This window comes from Pseudopipra pipra, chromosome 2, assembly GCF_036250125.1.
Source record: "Pseudopipra pipra isolate bDixPip1 chromosome 2, bDixPip1.hap1, whole genome shotgun sequence".
Taxonomy (NCBI): domain Eukaryota; kingdom Metazoa; phylum Chordata; class Aves; order Passeriformes; family Pipridae; genus Pseudopipra; species Pseudopipra pipra.
In genome coordinates, this window is record NC_087550.1 from 107,804,374 (window position 1) to 107,825,417 (window position 21,044).

The following is a 21,044-nucleotide window of genomic DNA, read 5'->3' on the forward strand; positions in this document are numbered from 1 at the left end:
TTTCCTCAATCATTTACCTATGACGAAATTTGCACCACAAAGAGAGAAGAAAAAGAGACATAAGCTCAGAAAATTAGCAGGAAGGTATACTGGAATGAGGAATTCTCTTAAATTTCTACAGGCAAGCAAAGAGGTGGAGCATCTTTTGAACTGTGGGGTGAATTCAAAGAAATAGCGTAGACTTCAAGAAAAGAAATCCATGTTTTTGATATCCCTTGATTTCAAAATGTAGGAATATTTTACCTTCACAAAGTAATGAATTCTTCCCCCTATTCTTCCCCCGTGCTATAGTTGTATCTTCCAGGGGCATGTCAGTATTTTTTTCTAGAAATGGTCTAAATTCATAAACAAAAGAGATTTCATGGCTGGGCTTCGCGAACGAAGATTTGGGAAGGGCTCTACCCATGTTTGCTGCAGGCACGTTGGTGGCTAAAAAGGCCAATACAAGATAGACATGTCTGGTTGCAAAAGGCACAACAGAAAGACTCCTTAGGTGGCATATTCTGCAAGGCACAATTCTTTCTGCATTGTCTTTTCTCCTCAAGGGTGATGCTGCGTGCTTTCTCAAAAGCATCAGCAGCGTTATAGATGGTGTGTCTCCAGGCCTCCCGATTGGAGGCCAGAGTAGACCAGTTATGTTGATCAATCCAGAGTAGACCAGTTACAAGAGATTTAATCCCATTGTATTATCTCAAATATCAGAAAAATCAGAAGAATTTTCATCCTCAAAAAATAATTTTTACTTCAATAAAATTGTTGAATAAGATATGTTCTAAAATATATATAACTCAGACTGGCCAAGAAAGGCAGCTATTCATGTGAATTTTTGCCCTTGAATGAAATATCCAGATAATAAACTGTCTTTCTGAGTTGCAGACAATCCCACACAGCCCTGTCTTCCTCTAAGAAATTAAAAATGTTTGAAATCATTTTCAAGGGAACATATGAGACCATTTTGTAAAACAGATGTAAATACAGAATTCTCATTTTTCTATTATAAAGCTTGTGCGTTTGAGGCAGTTGCACTTTGATGTCCAGATTAGTTCCATTTTGATGTACAGTCTGAACTAAGATTTCTTCATTATGTGTGTCAAATTCTAACAGGTGGCTGGTCTCTTCAAATAACAGTGTTTTTCATAGAGCAAATATATGTATGTAGCATGTGACCACGTGCATCTAAAGCTAAAACAGCAACATAGGAAGAGGAGAATGGAAGTAGGTGGCTGATGTAAAAATATTATATTCTGGCTCGTTTCCAATTGGGTGACTGATTGTGTGGCTCCTGGTTTCACTACCATAAGACAAATTGTTCAATATATTTCAAATGTACATCCAATCTGATAGACATGGAATGTGAATTTAGGCACTTTTTCTCTGAGCAGGATCAATATATCTGCAGCTGAGTGATGTCTCTGAAGTTAAATATTAATTTTTAATGAAGCTTCAGAATCAGTGACTTCACCTTTTTTTTTAAACTTCAGCTTGTTTCTAATAAAAAACAAGTTTGACAGATATTTATTTCAAATCACTTATCAGTGATGGTTCACAAGTCAAAAATAAGATGAGCTATAAACTTGATTTGTGATCAGCTTTTTTTTTAAAAGGCACTGACCTGTCAAACCCTTCTTTTTTTTTTTTTTTGAGAGGAATATATCATTTTTGGTTAACTTTGTCTGGGATAACATTCTTGACTCTTAAGTGGGGCAAGAAAAATCTCAAAAAAACAAAAAAGACAGTGAGAGAGGAGAGAGGGAGAAGTAAATCAGTAGATAATAATATCCAGGAACTAAGATTCTTGCCAAGAGACTTGAGAATTCCCTCATTCAAGAATAGGAATCTGAGCACTCTGTTCCTCCTGTATGACAACCATGTTGATAAATACTACCTGGTGGGAAGAGGATTTTCTCTTTTTATTTTTAAACATATTCAAAAGAATTCTTGTTCTTTGCATGCAGTACAGAACAGGAAGTACTTTGAAGTCGTGGATATTTTGGTAGGACATGAAAATTATTGCCTTCCTGCATATATTTATTTTAAAAAAAAGAATAAAAGGTATTTAACTTATTTAAGAGACCAGATGGAGTTGTGAGTTTTGTAAATTTTGGGTGATTCTTGCTACTTAGTAATAGTTTAGGAAGAAAGGCTTGAATTATGGTTTTGCTGTTCAGTTTAGTAGTTAACTGTGCCTCAATATATCCATCTGAAAATATTATTGCTTTGAAGAGCCTCTTGAATAGTGAGTTTACCCAGTGAAGAAGCCATTCCACATGGTTTGAAGAACATGAAAGAGTTTATAGAAAACACATAGATCTAGTCCAGAATTTCTGAACCTAAATGAGGATTGCAGTAACTCTGTGTGTCCATTAATGTTGCTATCTGTGGAGAGTGTGAACTTGAAAGGTAGAAGGCAGATAGAGAAATTCTCACCTCTGCATCAGGCCACAGGGATCAATATGCCAGAATATATATAAGTTTTCAGGCTAAGAAATAGATTAAATAACAGACACCAAAGGTGCTGATTGGCTGAGGACAACTTTTAAGTCGCCTTGGAAAAACCGATATTTTAAGCACATCAAGTTATTAAAATTATTTTCCTTGCCTGTATTACCCACATTCACAATATTGTTCTACAGTCTCAAACTCTGGAATGCAGAATACTTAGGGATACTTTCACTTTTCCAGACAGGGTAATGAGTTAGCCCTGGGAATTGTGTTTACTTGTATTAAAGAGATACTCACAACAGTATGAGGTTGGTAGACATAAAAGGAATCCAACAATGGAATATGGATATTTCCCCCTGTTTAGAGATCTTAGAGTTGTGCTGTGTTACAAAGTATTAACTCTTACTGGCCAGAAATATTGGTAAGTTTCCCTTTAAAATAAGTGTATGACACAGTTCTGGTATATATTTGTTTTACTGTTGCTTAGAGGTTTTATGTATTCCTGGATGATGGGACAGAGTGCACTCTCAGCAAAATGGAAGGAATAGGTGACAAAGTAGAGAGCAGGGATGGTCTTTCAGGAGGCCTTGACAAGCTGGAGAAAGTTATGGAGTCCAGCAAAGGCAAATGCAATGTCTTGGTCTAGAAGTAGAATAACCCCTGGTTAATAACTGGTGCTACAGTGCAGAACCAGGGGCTGACTGAGTAGGAAAAAGCTTTGCAGCAGTGGCCCTGTTAGCCCAGGTAGACAATAAGATGAGCATGAGTTGGCAAGGGCCAACTGCACAGCTCTTAGAATTTAGCTAGCACATCTGTGAGGGTGATCCTTCACAGCTATTTAGTATCTGTGAGGCCACGCCTGGAATACTATGACAAATTTTGAACTCTGCTGTACAAAAAGACATGGATTTACTTGACTGAGTCCAGTGCAGGTCTGGAAGGTGACGGGGGGATGGGACACCTGAATTGGTGAAATCTGCATCCTTTGAGATGTTCAAAACACGACTGGAGGTCCTGACAACTTGCTCTATCGGACCTGCTTCCAACAGTTTCTTGATTATGATACATCAGATATGTGTCTAATTTATTATTTTCAGTAACATTTTCTTTGTTAAATTATTTTTTGAATCTCACAAGTTATGGGAAAATTAAACTGGGCAAAAATTTTATAACTTCATACTTCAGTTGAAGAATGATGTATCTGCATATATTAACAACATGGGTTGTGATTCTCTCCAAAGTCTGCAGTGAGAATGATTTTCCATAGAGAATAGAAGTTGTTGTTGGAAGAAAAAACTGAAAGGACGTCTATGGATCAAATACAGTTCTTTTCCCACTCCTGAATTTTGATTCAGTGCTAGACCTGATGGGTCAACATCCCAGACATTTTCTGTAAAGCAGAAACATGAGTTCGTAGTGTTTTCACTCTGTAATTATTGAAAAGTTGAAATTAATGCTGTATATTTTAAAGAAAGTTGATAATTTAATAAAAGAGCAGAAGAAATGTAGTGAAGAGAATGCAACTGCTGTTCCACTGACAGCAGAGTGTGTTTAGTAGATTAAGCCCATACACATATGGATATGTATGTGTGTGTGTCAGTAAGAAAAGGAGCATTGATTTTGACAAGTTGAAGGGAACAAATATTATAGAGTTATATCAAAATGCCAAATGTATTTTAAATCTGTGACAGCCCATAATCTGTGTTAAAAACTGAAGTAGGAATTAATGTTGAAAAGCAAAATATCAAAACGTTGCAAGTGACTACAAAAGCTGGAACTTTCCCGTGAATATTTATTATCAGTATTAAAAAAAATAATTATCGTTCTTTTTTTTCGTATGACACGCACTCACCTGTCAGAGATAGTAAAGAGGACACTTCCTAATAGAAACAAAGTTAGTAATAATCAATGTCACTTCTATGAATTAAGTATACAGATGATAAATCTAACAGAATAGCTGCACTACTTGGATGCATGGTTTGAACACACTTCAAGAACCTTCAGAAGGTTTTTGACCACTACAAAACACTTTCTATTCCACAGTTTGCCTAAGTTACCAATATTTCAGGGTAGATCAAAAGGGAGGAGAGAAGCCATCTTATTAGGATTCTTGACATTATTTTATTGTATCCATCCCTTGGATTTTGAAAACTGAGCCTTTTTCTAGTACTCCACTTTACAAAGTTTCAGTTTTGGTAATATCGTTTTAAATAAAGTTTTCATAAACTATTCAAAATTGGTTTACAGTAGTATAGTTTATTTTATTTCTCTGTCAATGTCTACATTTTATAGAGACATAATTAAATATAACAACAAACTGTGAAGTGCTGGATATCATTTATGAAAATATAAAATTGCAATGTCAGTGCATGTTGGGGGTTTTTTGTGAGGTTTTAAAGAGATTTTTTTTTTAACACAAGTGCCTTTAATGCCTTAGCATGTGAAATATTCTAAATTTAGGTGCTATATTTACTGTCTAAGCAAAAACATTTACAGCTACTGAAGGCGCAAATATTATTGAAATAAAAGAAAAACCAAAGCCTTCCTGAACAAATATAGGTATGCTACTCAATAATAATCAGAACACTATATATGTGAATTTCTTTCTTTTCTAGCACCACTAACAGATAAACCACCAAAGCTTTTACATCCCTTGGAGACTAAGCTAACAATTCAGGAGACCCAATTAGGTAAGTAGCAAATGTAATCTCTGTTCAAATTGTATGAAGGTATTTGATATGTTATGATGGTAATCTGATGGCATGTTGGCATTAATAATTTCATTGAAAAGACATTAGGCATACTTAGTTTCCATGCAGAGATGCATCATAGAGCATCTAGAAGACTGTTGTTCCCCAAAAACATCTTAGTAATTAGTATTGAACACTAATTTCTTGAATATTATTGATACTGGGTTTTAGGTTTTCTGAAAGTCAATAGTTATAAGTGAATCTGAACTTTTCTTTGTAGCTTCCCCTTATATATATATATATATATATATATATATATATGTGCATATATACTTACTGTGGGGTTCAGTGGGATTTTGTGATTTGCAAGACTTCTTTGCTTTCGTGGATGCCTACAGAATTGCAAAGATATTCTGTAATTATAAAGGTTGTGTTGGTCGAATCATCCAGCAAACAGTTATTTTACCATAATAGCATCTGATTATTCTAAATGTAAGAATATTTACGTATAGATCAATCAAGAGAAATTGATGCATGAAAAAAACAATTTTGTTTCACTTTTTCTAGAATAGTGGATGGTGGGTATGTTTGGTCACTTTAGTGTCCCACTGCTGTAGAGGTAATAAAGGCTCCAAAACTAAGTGCATAAGTTACTACAGTTTGCAGGATGTAACAGTCTGTCTCTTTCTTGGATTGACACAGACAGCAACTTGTAAGAAACCAAGAGTCCTCAGTAGGTTACTTTGGAATTATGCTTTGGTGTCAGAATAGTAACCTATTGATAGATGTTCTAGAATGTTAGTTACAGAAGAAAATGGATGCAAATATGATGGTTGTCTAAATCTCATAGGAAAAAAAATACAGAAAGTAAAACTCAGTACATTCTGCAGCACACCATCAGAAAAAGCAGAAGGCTTGAAAATTAATTCTGACAGTTGTTGGCAGACCACTCTATGGTGATTGCCACATTGTGGCTAATAGTGGCCAGAGAATAACTCGTCTTTTCTTTGAAATTAATAAACTGTTACTTTAAATCATTCATGCTATTCAGGTAATATTCTGAAGTGCTGATATACAGTTTTTTCAAAAACAATCATATAGAAAAGGAGAAATGTAACGTTTCCTTCTAGAGCTCCTTTCTGTTCTTCTGAAGATATTGTTTCTGATATGATGACTCAGAAATCTTTTCCTGTATGACAGTCCTATATGATTTTATGTTATTGTTTGTATACAAGACTAGAGAAGAGAAAGCAAAATGATCTGCACATTTGTTTCTAAACTAGTGTTGCTTACTAGAATATTTTTGTTGAAAATAAAAACCCCAAAAGGCAGAACTTTTCTGGGCTTTGATGTTGTCTTGCTAAACGTACTGTGTGGTGAGACTATTTCAAGAAAAATGCAATTAGTAATGGCTAGCCAGAGGCTTTTTGTCAATGACTTTTAGAATTAATATCAGTTTTGATTTCTCATAGTTCTAAAAAACAGATTAAAAAATTTGAAAAGAGCTAGGTTTGAAAAAGATTCTATTCAGAAACCTAAATAGCTGTTGATGAATATGAAAGAGTTAACTTGAAAATGTCACTTTCAGACACAGATGGGAAAATCAGACCATAAATGAATGTGAATCTACAGTACTTAACCTTATGTCAAGAAGTTACAAGAATATATTAATTTGTTGTTTAAAAGCCTGTGAAATAGCCTGTAAGAACTGGAGCAAGTACAAAAAATTGATAGTTCCCTCACACAGAAATTGTATTGTTCCACTCTTTAAATTTAATACCTTGGTCCTGCTGGATAACCTTTGAAAGGTCTATGTTTCCCTGAGGAAAGCCACTTCTGGGGGCCAGTTCATACCTTGCGAAAAAATGCAGAATATTTTATCATCAGAAAAATGCTGAAATTCACTTAGATGAAACTTGGGTGCCTACCTGAGTCTTGGGGTGACCACATGTTGCATACTGGTCTAGACACTGCCACAAAATATGTTAGTCCTCTAGAATGTGTTTGGGATGATGTGTTTGTCCCTTATCTGGAAAACAAACATTTTGGTGGAAGCTGGAGAAGTGGAAAAGGTGGCAATCCCATTCCAAAAGAAAAGAGAGAGCAAGGAACTGGGAGCTTGAGGTAGTCTGGGATTTCATTAGCAGGTCACCAGCCGGTGCGGTGGGGAGCTGGGACAATCCCCACTCTTCACTCACATTTCTGTCCTTCTCACCTTGCAGTCCTCTGTCCTGAGTCAGAAATTAAGCAGGTTGTATGTGTCAGGGCATGCTCTGGGAGGTGCACACCTAATATACAGGGATGTGTGTGCAGCTGCAGGTGCACATAGTGTACTAAAAAGTCAGTACTGATGGCTTACCTCCAAATCTTCTCCTGTGGAGTGGTGCTGGGCACAATGTTGAGGAAGGCATCAGTAAGTCCTGTGGGTTTTCTGCTGAACAAGCTACTGGAGTTCAGTACTTAAACAGGGTACCTCCATTTAGTGTCTAAATCAATGTGGGAAGAGTCCAGACATATCTTTTTCATTTGGCTCCAGCACTGCTGAATGATAGAGATACTTGACATTTATCATTGGGATATACTGGTTTCTTCTGTACACAAGCAATTGAAATTAATATCATGGGACCACAGACCTGTTGTGTTACTTTGCATGGCTTCCATAAAACAGCATCACACTGAAAGATGACTGCACACTAAGGAAGGAGTTTCTCTAAGGGGTGACTGAGAGAGTGTTATGGCATCAGCTTGCTGCAGTTTGAGTTGATAAGACAAAAGGAAAGAAACGAGAGCTGGAGAATCTGCACACCTCAATCCAATGAATCTCCCATCACTCTCAAGTTATCCACGGTTAGTTGTGGAAGAGATACCATGCTACTCAACTGATATCTGAGAGAGTGTTGAGCATGGCTGTACTGAAATGAGCAACTTTAGAGAGTCACAAGTATCTTGAGATCTCATCAGAAATATCTGTTTATTACACTGAATAGTAACTAGAAATGCATAAGATAGAAGCACAGGATAAAAATTGAATGAGAAGTTAATTTCTCAAAGGCTTTTCATATACAATCCCTATGGAACAGCCAAAGAATTAAGCAGAGAAACGTAGATGAGGAAAGAGGGATTAGTTTCCAATTTATCCTGTTCTGCACTTAATGTTTTTTGTTATTTCACTTCCAATTTTGTAATCAATTACTTAATCCTGTTGCAGGGGTAAGAACACTCCTTTTTAAGCTTTTCTGCTGTTAAAGGGTTTTTAGACAGTGGTGGTGACCTCAGTATAAATTTCTTCTCTGGAAACAACCACTCCAGATAAAATATTATGTTAAATACAGTCTTTGAGAGATTGCATCCTGCAAAGCTTGGAGCTGTAAGAAGATGAAGAGTGTTTCCCACTCAGCTCTGAGCCACCCTGTAGTCTGGTAGCAGCATATGCCAGGGAGGGGAGAAAAGCTGGCAATCAATGGGAGGCCAGGGGAGGCAAGGCAGGGTAATGAAGAACATAATGACCTAAGGAACTGCATACCACAATATTCTTCCTCTTACCTTCTAAAGGCTAGCAAAATCAGATAAACAAATCCCTGCTAACATAAACCCTTCTTGTAATAATAATAAAAGCACAAACTTTTTCATTCAGATTTGTTTAGAAAGGAATTTATTAACATTGTTTCTTACATACAAAAAATCCTAAAACTTCAGGCAACTGTATTTTTAATTCTAGATTCATGCTGATCTATATTTATGATATAAATATACAATATCCATGATATGTAAATTTATATAAAAATATGTTATGGTTGTGGGGTTTTTTTGTAATTTTTAAATTCACCCGTCTTTCAGATGAATCTGTTTTTGCTTCCAGAACTGTCCCATATCTGTCCCTCTCAAGGTAACAAAAAATATTTGAGACAATTTGATTTGAGTATCCAGTTGGTTCACCTCATGTTACTAAAGAAGACAGATATGATTCCACAACCAACAGTAATGGATCTGAATTAAAAAATTACAAAACATGAAAAAATTACTTTAAACACCTCACAAAGTAGTTAGACATTGTTCTCCTCAATTTTTTTCAATGTGTTTCCTGGTTCTGCACAAGGCTGTAATTTGACATGCCAAAATTCACCTAGAATAATAAAGCTATTGTTGAATTATTTTTAGCTAGCCTTGAAGTTAGAGAAGGGAGAAAAAAAAAAAGGAATAAAAGATTTCCAACGCTTTATGAATGGACCTAAAAGCAAAGTTTGTACAGGAACCTAAACATTATCTGTGCCGTCTGGATAAAGTGAATTTTCCTGAATATCATCCCACACAAAAATATTACTCTTGTGACCAAATATGCAGTGAATGTCTGTTCATTTTTATCTAGGGCATTATTTTGATAAAGTTAAACCATTACATAGTGAATTGGGGATTTCTTCTTTCTCCCCCTTTCCTGAATATATTCAAGAAAAAAATTGATTAAACTATTTTTAATAAACTATTTTTAAAGTAATAATACAAAGAGGTTCCCCATCAGAAATGGAAGAAGGCTGCTTCTTTTATAGTACTGTCTAGTCATAAAAATCTTGCACACAAATTTGCCTCGTTAAAGATAAAAAGACTCCTTAACTAGCTTAATCAGTAGATATATAAATAAATTAACTAAAATGATATTGAATAACTAGCAATCAGTGACTCCTTTCAGGATGGAAAGGAAAATGAAAGAATAGAGAAAATTACAGATTTTATCTCTACACATTTCCTTTAAATGTTATATTCACTCTGTAACAGGAACATGGGTTTTTTCATCATATAAGGAATTTTAAATTTATCCAATTACACCATCGTCTTTTAAACCAATTTGAACTTTTTTTTTGATCATGTGATTCAATTAAACACTTTGATATATTCTGTTATTAGATTAACATAGTTTCATATGGAAATTAACAAAACTGTAGATTTAAAATTTACTTCAAACTTATCATCTGGGGTTTTTTACCTGAGAGCTGGGATTTTCCTTTCAGAAAACTATTAGGGGAGTTTGAAAAAAAATAAAATTAAAAAAGACAATGCATTTGTTTAAACTTTTTCTCACTTTATCAATGCTTTTTCTGGGAGACATATCTGATTTATTGGTGGAATAGTAAAACTTCTTTGTTCGTGTTAGATTATAATCCACTGAGAAATGTCTGCTCTAGAGAATAGTATATACCATACTTTTCTGAGGTACTTTCAGTGTTAAGCATTTAAATAGGATTTAATGCAATAAAAAGTGTGTGTTTAGTCTGTCTGCAACTATGCACATTTCATTCTTTATGTACAGATTAGATATATGAGAATTTTCTATTTCACATTGTTTGTGCAATACAACCAGTTTATTTTGATAATATGAAAGAAGACTATGGAACCTGAAAAGATTTTTCATATCAGTTGGATAATCATCCAAAAGTTTGGTTTCGTACTTAAGACTTTATTGAACAATCAAAACCCATATGTCCTTTACTAGCAGAGTAAAATATAATCAGATACAGCAAAACTTTTAAAAGAATACTCTGTGGGAGACAGTAGGGTGTAACTTATTATAACCAAGATCATAATAACTACAGAATACCACATACCAAGAAATGCAATTTAGGCATGTACTGTACATTATTTCATGTAAAATTATAGTCCTAAAAAACCCCGTAATTTTGTAAATTTGAAGCATCAGGATTCACACTGTTCTGTCATCATTTGTTGCCAGACTTTTTCTTCAAGCTATACTTTGTGCTTCCAACTTGTATGTAGGGGGTTCATTGTGTCTGATGCTGAAAGACACACGAGTGTTTCATTGCATTAGAAAAAATAATCACAAAGCAGTGCTATGCAAACACATTAAAATGTTAAGTAGCAAATGCCAAACTCAAAATTTAATACTGTGACTTATAATTAATAACTATTTTAAATTAATGAACTCTTCCAGAATATCTTGCTCTAGAGATATGGATCTCTTGTGAGCAGCAATGGTATTCACATATAAAGCTGATCTCAAGAATAATGTGTTGGTGGAATGACAAACACTAGTACAATATTTACTCACAGGAATTAACCTGCTTTCCAGTTCTAGAATAAATGCTTTCCAGCCTTATTAGTGTAGTCAGTACATGCTCATGCAATCCAAATGAGGAGTAGTTTTACATGAAGCTGCACTGAACATTGTTTTTTTCTTAGATATACTGTACATTTCTATTAAGATTTAGTGCTGCACACAGGTTTCATTATGACAAATCCATCTAAATCTACATGCATTCTTAGCAGCAATAATTATCAGGGATTTGACAGCTTGTTGTGTCAATAGGAAATGGAAAGATATTTGAAGGAACTCTAAAGGTCTCAAAGGCTTAAATGCTTTTGATAAACTCTTACAGTTTAGAATACCATAGTAGTATGAATATTTTGAAGCAATCAGTTGAACAGGATCTTTTTTATATTTGTTAACAGATGTGTAGCAATGAGACTTCAAATTGTGCAGCCGAAGTGCTATTCATGTCTGTTTACATAGGATATTATGGATGAATACACATCATCCTAAGATAGTCAACACATATTTGTCATAAATTTCCAATTTACTAGCTATTTAATTTTATATATTTAATATCTGAGGAACTTGTAAATAAAAAAAATACAGAAATTCAATTTGATACTGCATAGCATAATTGATATTAAAAAAAATATCCCAACGATAGTTTATTTATGGCATATATTGTAAACCTTCATATAGCATTTTGGTAGTAATGAATGCATGATGAAGAACTATAGGTCTGTGAACTCCTTGGCTTTGGATTAGGCTTGAGGATATTAGGATACACATGGTTATTAGTCTAAATTTCATATTTGACAGTAAATTACCAGCAGTGTGTTCAACATTCACATGTCAACCATAACTGGTGCCCTATATCCATCTTAGAATGCTATGGACAGTTATAAGCAAAAAATAACACAGTAGTATTTTCCACAATCAATCCTCTTTTAATTTCTTATTCTTTTCCCTGAAGTAAAATTCTGACAATGGACTACTTAGGTACTTCTGCTATTTTCCAAACAAGAAAGAAAAATATCACTTGAAGCAAGAGATTTATTCAGCACTTAGTTTTCATACCTATCTGAAAGTGTATACAAATAAAAGACCAAATACAAAGAAACAAGTGTTAAACACTTTTTTCACTGAACTCAGAGGTAACTCTTGAGAACCATGGAGCTACAAAGTTAAAGAAAAAAGGCATAACTCAGCTCAGTAAACCCCAAATTTAAATTTATACCTCAGGATGTAGTTATTTGCAAGGCGCATCTTGAGCATCTACCTAGAACCCTGCAGTAAATGTCACCTTGCAGTTTATCAGTAATTTCAGCTGCTTAAAGTATCCTTTAAATAGTTATGAATAATAGTATAATAATAGTGTATTACTAACATACCCATCTCACTCCAATAACTAATATTTGTAGAAAAGGAAATATTAGAAAAAATGTTATACTCACCATGAAATAAAACATATCAAGTAACTATTCATATTCACTTCAGAAATAAGTGAAGCACATGCTTCAGTTAACCACATTAGGCTTATTTAGAAAAAACTATAACAAGCATTGCAAAATTACTTCTCTGTACACTAATGTAATTAATAGATTGGAGATTTGTGGATGTAGGGTCATATGTTTTGTTTGTTTCACAGCTTTCAAAGCAATTAATTGGAAGTAATAAATGCTTGTAATTTTTAATCATTCATTCACAGTCTGATCTTTCATGAGATATCTAAGAGCATGCACGGTACATTTCTGCTCATTAAAAATCATAGGAGGACTAGCTTCTTGGTGCTGATTTTAAAATATGTTTAGAGATTGATAATAAAGATGCCCATAAGTTTGTTATAGTTTAAGTATTATAGAGAATTTTTGTGTCTTTCTAGTGTGTGGTTTTAATCTCCCACTAGTCATTCTTAAACAGAGTATTCATCCCACTTAAGTCAAAATTCAAGGATTTCTTTTTGGAAGACTTTTTCAACTTTTAATAAAGAGATTCAATACTTACATAAATAAAGATTATTTAAAAATAGAGCAGACAATTTTTTTTTCCTTTGTCAAGTGGTAATTAATCTCATAACAGATATTTTATCATAGATACAGTATCTAAAGTGCCATTTACAGTCTTCTAATATTTTGGAAAGGTCAGGCACTTAAAAAAGCTTATAAATGCAAATATTTTCTGTCATGGAAGTACTCTAATCAATGAGATTATTCTTCTTTGCAAAAACAAACAAACAAAAGTTACATTTAGGAAGATAAAATCCAAGACAAAATAAATTGGAATTGCTATTAGGGAATGAATGATCTTCAGGTTTTTTTCCAGGATGTTGTTCAGAATAATTTATTTACTATAGTGGACACATATGCTGATGAATACAGCAATAATAATTCAAACCAGTTTAAATCAAAAACTAAAATGAGGACTAAAATGCTATTGTAGTAGTTACTGGAGGGACACATACAAAGCATAACTCAATGTATTCAAAAGACTTTTTTTGAAGCACTGATACCTGTTACGACTCACTGCCAGTTTTAGTTTTATGGATCTGGCATCCTTTTTCGGAGTTGTTTTATTTTGGGAGTTCCATAAAGAGGAAAGAGTAGGTAGAAAATGGAGTATAGTTTCCAGGGCAGTCTGAGCTAGCAGTTCAAGAAAGAAGTGAATATATAGGCTCCTGCTTTTACAGAGGAAAGAGGTCTGGGGAAGAGGAAAATTTTGCTGCTGTTTCCTGCAGTCTCTGGATGTGCAAACCCCTTGATCTTGTTGTTTTCTGTTTAAAATGCTTCTAAGTCACCATGAAAGAGGAATTTACAAAAACAAAACAAAACAAAACAAAACAAAACAAAAAAAACCCAAAAACAAAACAAACAAAAAAAAAACCCCCCAAATATCAAACCCAACCAAACGAAAACATAAAAACCCATTTAGAGTAAGATGGACAAAACCCATTAAGATGCCTAACTTCTGTTGCTGTCAACACCTTTGTGTTCCTGCTATTTATATATTGTGAGGAGTGTTCACTTTTTTGAGCTTGAAACTTCTGGCTCAAATATGTTCTTGAATCAGTCAGTGGAGCCTCTCAAGAGGACACACAATTCCACCTGGCAGCTGGGTTAGCTACTAATGGTGTGATGTTTCGTTGGTGTGATTGTTTTAAAGAGTTGTAAATCTATGTTGCTCTGACATCTGCCTCCTGTCACACTCCTCTTATTCCATCCAACCTCAGCACTCTTGTTTACAGGGCTGAAGCTGAATTCAAAGGAAAGACAAACAATTTAAGCTGGATTTCTTGCTATGCTGATGGTAACACAGGTGCAACAAGCCCTAGTGCCAAGATACAGTGAGAATGGGAGGTATAGCCAGGGAGAAAAGTTGAGAGAAGGTGTTAGGCTCAAACTGATAATGAAACATCACTCTAAGTCAGGACTTGGTCACAGTAGGTTCCCGAAAAGGTCAATATAGATCAAGAGGCACCTGTGTGACATAAATCACATCACATCAGAATGGAACTGCTTTTCAGCTACCTGCATCTTCCCATCAAAGTGGCTTTTGTCTGGACTTTGGCAAACTGACAACTTGCTCCATTCACTGTGTAAGATTTTAGATGTTTTGTTTAGACATCTGGGATGACATACCTGAAGTGGGAGTGTGTGAATGTCTTCCTTCATGATACCTATACAGAGCAGGTGAATGAATGCCAGGCTTCCAAAAATATTTGAAATATAGCTTTCAGAAATGTTTTACATTGAACCATTTAACAAGTATTTTATAACAGAAATGTAAAAGCTATGGTATATCATAGAAAGTTATAGCCCAGGTCTTCTAATATGTTTGCATTTTTGAATGTTAAATTCATTGAAATGTAACTCTATTAACTGAGATTGGTGGTAATGATTTACCATGGCCACGACAAGGAATTATTCCATCATTATTTTGATGTTATTTAAACCTATATATTAATCACACTGCTAATTAATTGGTTGTCTTGTATCCAGTTACAAAAACTTGAGAGCAAGGAAGATGTTTAACTGTGATAAAAGAAAAAAGTGTGTTACTCATATCAATTCTTTAATTAGATGTTTAGTTAATTTTGTTTATATGTTGTACTTGCTTTGTCTCCTTTGTACTCATTAATATGAATAAAAAGCATACTGGATGATGGTTCTTGTTTTTCAGCAGAAATGTACATAATAAATTAGTGATACTGAGGAAAACACAGCAAATATTTTTTGACAGTCATGTTTATGCAGCTTAGCAAAATTCAAAGACAATTTCAATTTAGGTAGATAATATTTTCTTTGGTAGATTTTCAGTCTTTTGATACTGTCATGTCAGAAGACTTATTTTTCATGCCTTTTTTAGTTGTTCCTCTTAATGGCATAAAAAGTAATGAACTCAGGATTGTTTATGCATTTGAAATAGTGCTTTGTTATGCAAAAAAATGTACTGACTTTAATACAACGTTCACAAGTAATGTTATTGACTCTGTGTACAATACATTGAAAAGATATTGTTTGACTGATGTTAGGATTGAGGTATATCTTATTTTTACTTTTGTCTGATTTTATGTTATAGGCAATCATCAATTAAAATGGTTCAAATTATTAATTTTAAAAGCAAATCACTTTTGTTTTGAAATTATTTCCTTTTTTCTTTTCACTGGAAACTATAGTTTCCTGCAAAGAACAGGGAGCTGTTGTGTCCACATCGCACATGCCAAACTATCAAGGTCCCACCCCCACTGCATTCAGCAAGTGTTTGCATACATCCTATTTCTCAAGTCCATTTTTCTTAAGCTTTTTATGTCATTAAAAGTAGAGCTCCAGCCTGAAGTAAGTCAGAGGAGAAGACTGTAGCAAGAGAAGTTGGTATCTCTCAGAGCTTGAGCATCCCCTCCTTTGAACTTTGCTTGTCATTTAGAAGTGTTATCTTCATTATGGCAAGATGGTGTCACTGATTGCTCTATCACCCACCACTCTGCAGTATTCCTGCCCCTTCTCCTCCTTTGCTTTGTGGCAATCTGTTAGCAAGTGTGGGTGTGGACCAACTCTGCTGAGCTGTCATAATATCCCAAGGCATGAAATGTAATTCATGAGTTTTTGTGTCCTAAATTCAGTGTGATTCGTTCAGAAATAGCCTAATGGATGAAGGGATCCAAAGTGTTGGACTGCCAGTAGCAATTTACAAGCAACCCACAGATGAAAAGGAGGACTTCACTAGTTAGAGATGTCTGAAGAGGGAAAGTGGTGCCTGTATATTTGCTGGTTACTTTCAAGTCACTTAATTGGGGTCTCAAGTGTGACAGGCTTGTAGATGAGCTGAGCCTCAGTACTTGATCCCTGACAGCATTTCCTTAAACATCTATTTAGTGCATTCTAAATGCAAGGTAAAGCACTGGTGAAGTTTAAGACTGTGAGGTTTTCTTTGCTTTTCAAAAGTCTAATAGTACATATTATCACTTACTGTGCCACAGAAGATATTTTGAAATTCTTTGAACTGTGATAACACATTTGTGATTTAAAGAACAATATTGAATCCTTACTAAATTATCTGTCTAATATTTATTTTGTCTATTCGGTATGTAACAGCTCCTTCACAGTTAGCAATGATCAGTTTATTTATTTATGATTAGTACTTGACCTATCCCAAATGCATTATCTTTCATACAGATAAATATGTGTACATAAATTTACCTTGTTTGTGAATATACAACATGATTAAATTTTTGGTGTTATTTTAAAATTAATTAGAAAACTGAACATGGACAATAATCTCAAAATTATTACCAGTTGTTTTTGCAGCTCATATTTTCCTGCACTGAAATACATTCATGTAGGTTAAAAGATAAAAGTATTAAAATCTGAACAAAAACAAAACTAATTTTTATATAATTTTACAGTTTAAACTAGAGGAAACGTAAGACTAGACAGTCTAAATAATTAAAAGCCAATGTGATATGTATCTTCAGTTTTATTCCCTAGTAAATTCTATGTTCTGCATAGAATAATTTTTATTCTTTTTATGAAGGGTATATAAGGATACATTATTTTTAAACCACTAGTCTACCTTTAAATGTAGCTTTTTAAAGGGAAAATGTTGGATTATGGCATCTACGTGTAGCCTATGTATATTACAGGCATAAGTAAGACCAGATTACTGTAACTGTAGATTTTACAGGCTGTGTGGAATAACAATAAATAAAAAACCAAGAAGATTTTCTTATGCAGAGATGAAAACGCACATCCTACATCATTACCCTCCTGGTGGTAAGCCGTAAAAGTGCTTTAAGAAACAAGAAACAATTGGGTTTTATCTATTGTCTGTTTTCTAATATATAAGAAAAAATATAAATAAAATATTGATAAATTTGGTGTTTAATATTGGCATTTAAACTGGGGAAGGACAATAAAAGGACAGTTTTTTCCAATAGGTTTCATTCTTCCCTATGTGCCTGTGCTACTCAGTTCTGCCTATTTAAAATGTTGATTCTAAAGAATATTTATTTTGCTCTAAACAAATATTGAAGAAGGAAAAAATAAAAAGAATCAGTCAATCATTAGTAAAGGTCAAGACTTGCAAAGGTCTGTGCTACCTCTATAAAACATAAGACAATAACAGAAATAGATGACTGGAGGGATAATCTCCAAAGTGTAGCTAAAGGAAATAGTTCATGTTACATTAATGTTAGGATTTTTTCCTAATAATGACTGATGCTGGGAAAAAGTGTCTCTGTCAGAATCTATATATTAATTTTGATTTAAGTAGAAAGTACTATTAAGAATGTTTAAATTATATAAGTTTCTCTTAAAATTTCAATTTTACTAACTAACTGCTTGGAATAGTAAGTTAAAAATACTGTGAGATAAAAGTCTGGTATATGTAAGTAATGATAAAACTAATTTCAGAAGCACAGCATTGAATGGAATAATGAGTTTCTCCCAAACTTTTTCTGATTCTCTGTAGTCAATCATCTTCCGTTGTTATTGCAATTCAAACCCTTGCCAGTCGCATAAGATAAACAAGGATTCAAGACTTTGCATCTCTCTGTGGATGTCATTGATTCTGAAGCCTGAGGACAATTGAAACCATTCTATATTGGAAAAACAATATAATTGATTCTTTAAAAAGACTTATAAAGCACTCTCAATATTTTATTCTAACTACATGTAAAATGTGCCTTCTCTTCTTGACAGGATTCACTCACTAGAGGGTTGTGCACTTTTCTCTTCAGTAATCTTCCCTGCCTGCTGGAGATAGAGACTTTTACATGCAATACTGCTGCCGTATATATCCTTCATATAAAGGCTGTAACCATCAAATTTTGCCCTAATACCAATTTTGCTTCTTACATTTCTCTTCAAAAATAACTGTCTTTCTCTATTTGGAAAGTCCCTATCCACTCTTATCATAAATATTTGTCTCTTGTGATGAATAATGATGATTTTCTAGTCTGGGTTCTGCCTTCTTTTACTGTTATTATTTCCTAAGAATTATTTTAATGTAACTGCACAGGATTATCTAGAACTCAAACACTATGCCTTTTGCAGAGCTATAATACCTGCCAGCAATGGACTGTTCTCTACTTCTCTATCTGAGAGGCATTTAAAAGAATTCAGTTTCCAATTATTCTTTGGCTATACTGCCTGCAGAGCAGGGACAGACACTTCTTGTATCAGTAAAGCAAGAGAGATTTGTGTTAGAGAGCATTTTCTGGAACAGCAAAAGCTTCATAAGTGGTAATTTTTGTAATGAAAGAGATCTCCTCTCCTGCTGACGTTTCACCCAAATACCCTAAGAATTGAAGAGACTTTCTCCTTTCCCCGTATCCTCCACGTAAGTGACAGTCATTGAAAGTCATTATGTCAGAAAGCTCTTCATCTTCCCACATCCTTACCTTTACTAGGCAGAGGATCCTCTAACACTCACTCAGATACCTGTGCTTTTCACACATGGCAGATATAGCTACGGTAGGCATCATCCTCCTTATTGCTGAAATATATTTATTGTTAATGGGCAGGCAGGACAAACTATGACCAAAATTATTAAAATTTGCTTGATTCACAGTCTCCACATGATTTTCTATATGCTTGTTTGTCACAGAAACTGCAAAGTTTTTGAGGAAAGACTTCTATTCTATTATGTATGGACTGTGTAGAGCCATGCCCAACTAGTGATACCTAGTCATGATAGCTGTGGAAAGAGATTTAGATTACAGTTATTGCTTCTTAGTCCCTCTTTCTTCAGTGCATTGAACTCTCCATGAACCGCATAAAGTTCTGAACCCCATAAAGGACATTATCTTCCTCCTTCTTTCCTTACTTCTGTCTTACTAGCCAAGAAGAGAAAGAGAGGCAAAGAAGAAGAACAAAACTTATTCCGTATGGTAAAAATATCCCTAAAAATTAAACTGGATAAATAAAAAATTCTACACAATTCAGTGCCCTTATTAGAAGATATTTTGCAGCTGCCAGGCACCCCACAGGACTCTGCAGAGATAGAAGCCACCAATGATCCTTTGTAGTGTTCATTTCATTGATATTTTTCGATACTGAAAACTCTCTCATGGTGTAATCTCAGGATGAGTCCTTGCATTAACATCCAAAAATATGCTGCTTAGCATAGCTTTCATTTTGTATTTCAGTAGCTTTGCAAGAAATCAGACCATGTGTTTGGGTGCATCCATCACCTACCCACACTGCTAATTTTAATAGGAAACAAAATGTAGAGAAAATCTTTTGCATGCAAATGTGCAGTAAACACTATGTGTAGTGATTACAGATTTCAAGGCAGTATTTATTAGTACTCTTCTCCTCACTGATCCCAAATGATCCTTATTTGCAGGCAGAAGCCTACTGATGTTTCAGCAACACAGAGAACACTACCTTAGTTCTGGAAGGGATTAAACTGATAAGAAATGCTAAAATGAATAGTACTGAGTTGAGTGCACCTGCTTGCCCTTTGTTGGACCACCTTGTGTCAGCAAAATGGTTTCTGTGGCTTAATGAGCTATGCATGCACAAGCTTGTGAGACATCACACATAGACTTCCTCATTAGCAGTTTATGTAGCTATGGAAAGAACCATTGAGTAGAAACGCTTAATGAAATATGAAAGAGCTTTTTACGTGCTCCCAGCACCTTCTGTTGTGTTCCATATTCATGGCAGATTTTTTCCCTGAGTGCTTATTGAATTCCTCATCTCTGTTATCAGATGTTGATTTTTAATGATAGATGTGATATTTAGAAATCTTCCAATATGCCATGTCTTGTGTCTTGGTCAAATTTCAATTAACAATCTAAACTTTAGAAATAACCTCAGAGGTATTTGAGGTGTCCTTCAAAGACCTCTAGCCAAAAAACTGGCTCTAAGAAAGCAGAAAAGATATGTGTGGCAATTAGTGCAAGAAATAAGAAGTAGATCGGAAGACTAAGTGTAAGGGGCATAAATTGAGAGCCTCCACCAAAACAAAAAAAAACAAGCCAGTTCAAAACCAGAAATTCAGACATCAGAGGGTGAGAATGTGGTAAGAACACAAAATCTCTGCAAGGGTTGAGAAAAGGCAAGCAAATACTGCCAAACAGCAGAACAAGAGGAAGGAATCATGAGGTACAACATAGCCACAGCCCACTATGGAGAACAACATTAGGACAACATGTGATTTCCCTTGTGTGACAGAGGAAAGGAAAATCCACTGACTCCCTCACTGGGGTACTGGAGTGTGCTACAGTAAGTAGGTAAATGCAGAAAGGAAGGATGATGTGTACTGTGGGTTATGATTGTAATGACAGGGCATAAGTCCATGCAGGAAGAATCTCTCTTGTTCACGCTGCCAGGATTACAATAGATATTGAGTAAGACATTCCTCAATAACAT

The 21,044-nt window shown here is 34.6% G+C and overlaps 1 protein-coding gene across 1 annotated transcript in view; it reads left to right on the forward strand.

The window, feature by feature from the left end:
- Nucleotides 1–21,044, forward strand: part of IL1RAPL1 (interleukin 1 receptor accessory protein like 1) — a 693,374-nt gene that overhangs the window by 511,923 nt on the left and 160,407 nt on the right. The window contains exon 8 of the mRNA XM_064645616.1: nucleotides 5,058–5,132. Within this exon, the coding sequence (XP_064501686.1) occupies nucleotides 5,058–5,132 (75 nt within the window). The remainder of the gene's footprint in view (nucleotides 1–5,057; nucleotides 5,133–21,044) is intronic.